The 3,656-nt window shown below is 44.9% G+C and overlaps 1 protein-coding gene across 1 annotated transcript; it reads left to right on the top strand.

The window, feature by feature from the left end:
• Positions 1 to 321: 321 nt before the first annotated feature.
• On the top strand, positions 322 to 3,048 carry LOC101850854. The gene has a single exon (XM_005088885.3). The coding sequence runs from the start codon at positions 1,525 to 1,527 to the stop codon at positions 2,923 to 2,925; it is 1,401 nt and encodes a 466-aa protein (XP_005088942.1). The 5' UTR covers positions 322 to 1,524; the 3' UTR covers positions 2,926 to 3,048.
• The last annotated feature ends 608 nt before the right edge of the window (positions 3,049 to 3,656 follow it).

Here is a 3,656-nt window from a genome sequence, read left to right as displayed (position 1 = left end):
GGGGGGGGGGGTGAGTACGTGTGTGTGTGTATGTGTGTGTATGTGTGTGTGTGTGGTGTGTATGTGAGTGAGTGAGTGTACGTGTTTATATCTGTATGGGTGTGTGTGTCTAGAGGTGTGTAGATGTGTGTTAAAAGGGAGTATGCGAGAGTGTGTTTGTGTGTGTGTGTGTGTGTGCGTGCGTGTGTGTGTGTGTGTGTGTGTGTGCGTGTGTGTGTGTGTGTGTGCATTTATGTGTGTTAGCGCAAACAAACTGCGCAAAGGCAAAAGAACGACGGTCTGAAGATGCATTCAGCTCACAGTAATGTTCCCCACATCGAGCGCTGAAGCGTCCATTGTTTGGGCATTGAGACCGTAGATCAAGTGTCATCGGAGACAACAGTTTGTGGAGTCATTAACGGGTAGCATCTGCTGTGTGCCAGTCGTTGGTCGTTATGTGAAAGGTCAAAGAGAGGTCTTTATATTGTGGGATAGTAGCATCAAAAAGAAAAGAAAAGTTAAGTAGCAAACCTGTTCGTTCATATTTTCCGAAGGTTGGAGCATTCGATTAGAGCTGTCTGAACAGTTAGGGTGCATAGCTTGTGTGAACAAAGATCTACACTTGTACACCAAAACATAAACTATGAAAACAATTATCTTAAGAACAGGTTTTCTGTAAGCGAATTTGGTGAGATGAATGACTAGACTAAATGGACTACGAGACACTGTGTTGTGTCTGGCCAACCAATGTGGAGACCTGTCGTCTTATCTTAGACAGACTTTACAATCGGAGAAAAGGTCGGCCGTTTACTCCTATCATACCACACCAGAGACCACTTGTAAAGACACTGTTAAGCCCTGGTTACAGATCAGAAACCCGTGCGCAAACATACTCAATCTAGAGCTGGTTCTACAGAGACGCGACTCGTGCGCCTGTGTTTTCCGCGCAGAGGTTTTGGCGACCTGTAAACACCATTGTATTTGGGTTAAAGTTCCCTGTGTGCTGTGCTGGCCCTTCGTTTCTGTGTATTCTTTATCTACTTTCTTTCGTTGTGCAGCGAACACACGGTATATATTTAGCCTCTGGTTTGCCAGGTTCGCGACCTTTGGCCTTTAACCTGTATCTTTCCCACTGTGTTCTATAGGCTAGTGTAAACCGGCCTGCCCGTTGGAACATGACTGTGTAAAATGAACGCTTCGCTTCACTCGTGTAGTGTAGTGTTCCCTATACAAGTGTTCGCCTTCAAGTTTCGCACTAGCGATTTATAATGTATTTATTGTTGTGTACTCGACAATAACAGCAGGAGAGATGCGGTTAGCACATAGATCCAGTGTGTGTATGAACCCCGACGTGGATATTTCTGTATATATATCTCTGCATGCTAGTGTTATAACGCTCGGTTCGTTCTTGGGCGAAAGAAGCCAGAAGCAAATTAGCAAGACAGTGTTTCTCAGAAAAGCATCGGTATGTGTTGTCTTTGGAGTCCCACCACGTTCTGAAACCAATGTAGAGTCGACTGTGGTGTATGTGTATTCTGTCTCAACATGGATGTAATTAGCATAAAAGTGTTTTCAGGATTTCTTTTTTTCGCTTTGGTCATACTCTTTGGTTGGACACCCTTTTGTCTGCTGAGAAGATGCTCTTCTTCCATGTCCGAGAGCAGAGTGTCTCCAAGAAAGAAGCTACCTTTAGTACATTCCCTACATTCGATGGCGTCCGGTGTTCTCATAGCAACCTGTCTCCTCAGTCTGCTCCCAGAGGCGATAGAGGCCATGCACAAAGCTTTAGGGAGCAGTCACACACTGCAGGGAAGACAAGCAGCCCCACCAGCCGTAGGCCCAACTGATAGTGAAAATGGTACTCATCCTTTCAACGGTTCCTCCAGTATGATGGACAATATTCGTGGGCATCATGTTGATGGGGCAGAAACAGTTGAGGATAAAGGGACCTACCCTCTAGCCGAACTGCTGATTGGTCTTGGATTTCTAAGTATTTATATACTGGACAGTTGTGTAAAAACAGTGCAAAGTTCGTGGGGAGGAAAAGATAGAAGAAGTGGTACTGCTCCTGGAGATGAGATAGTTCTATTTCAAAGAAAGAAGGAGAGTTTTGACTCTGAGGAGAACGCCAATTCCATCAAATGGAAAACTTCTCCTTTTAGTGCCGCAGAAAGCTCTAGTCCTTCTAAAGAGAACAGTCGAAAAAGATCAAATCCCACGAGCAAAAGACATAGGTGGTTTAAGCCGAAATTTTTAACGCAGAAATTTTCCAACGACTTCGAGCCTCAGTTACAAACACTTTCAGACGACATGAACACTCAGCTGTTAAACGATGACGTATCTCAAGTGTCTGGTGGAGATGAAAGCAACAGGAATATGTGGTCCAAGTCGGAGTCGGCTGAAGAGCACCCTCTGGCGGAGAGACAAGCTCATGAGGCAAACAGATCTGTCCATCTCCGGTCTGCAGCTCTCGTTGGAGCTCTGTGTGTGCACGGTTTTTTCGATGGTCTTCTGTTGGGCCTTCAGACTTCAGTGCATGTTCTCCTTTCCTTACTCCTCGCCTTGTCTGTCCATAAGAGTTTTGTGTCTCTGAGTCTGTCTCTGACTCTGTTCAACCACCACAACAAAGACTCTAAGGTGTCAAAGGTGTTTTTGTACATATTTCTTTTCGCCTTAGTCGCTCCTATGGGACTAATTATGAGCGCTAGTTTCGTCCACAATACCTTCACTAACTCCGGGGATGGTAGTGGGGATTCGTCTGGTGTGTTACCAGGTTGTCTGCAGGCGTTTGCCGTGGGGACATTCATGTACGTGGCTTTCTCGGAGACCGTTGAGCAGCACCAACAGCATGGGAGGTCTCTGGTGAGTCAGCTTGTGAATCACGTGTTCCTCCTGGTTGGCTTTAGCGGAATGGCGGGGCTCAGAGCAGCCCTAGGGGAAGTGTGAAGTGGAGACATTACATTACATGATGTATCACGCCCTGAACAGACCGAGACGTATTACGTACGTGCACGTTTTGCGTAAGAGTGAGTGAATGAAAGAGAGAGAGAGAGAGAGAGAGAGAAAGAGTGTGTGTGTGTGTGTGTGTGTGTGTGTGTGTGTGTGTGTGCGTGTGTGTGTGTATGTGTGACAGCAGAACTAAGCATGTTGGAGTAATTTGAGAAAGGGGGGGGGGGCAGGGGAGAGGAGGTCATTATACTTTTTCCAATAATTTAATTGGAACATTGATATTATGACCGTACGTGTGAGTGGAGTTAGAGAAATTATGTAATTCACTATTCTTTAATTATTATCTTCCCAGCAGTCAAGTATTTTTGTAACTGTGGCAAGTTTAACACGCCACTTTAACTAAAGAGAATGTACACATGTAGTTATTTTGCTTTCAGTTTCAGCAAGCGCTGCAGCGGACTTCGTCCAGAACGAACTCTCGGAGTGATTTTCAAATAACGTATTAAATTAATATCTTGGCCTAATGTATAAAATTATATTATGAAATGTATGCTTACCCTTTTTAATAATCCTCTGACTGGGAGTGAAAGATGGGGGTAATTATCACTAAAATATAGAGTATTATACGTGCGTGTATGTGTATGTGTGTGTGTGTGTGTGCGTGTGCGTGCGCGCGCGCGCGTGTGTGTGCGTGTGTGTGTGTGTGTGTGTGTGTGTATAATAATATA

The sequence above is a fragment of the Aplysia californica genome, unplaced genomic scaffold (genome assembly GCF_000002075.1).
Source record: "Aplysia californica isolate F4 #8 unplaced genomic scaffold, AplCal3.0 scaffold00001, whole genome shotgun sequence".
Lineage (NCBI taxonomy): Eukaryota > Metazoa > Mollusca > Gastropoda > Aplysiida > Aplysiidae > Aplysia > Aplysia californica.
The sequence above is the reverse complement of the archived record's forward strand: the minus strand, read 5'-3'. Positions and strand labels throughout refer to the sequence as shown.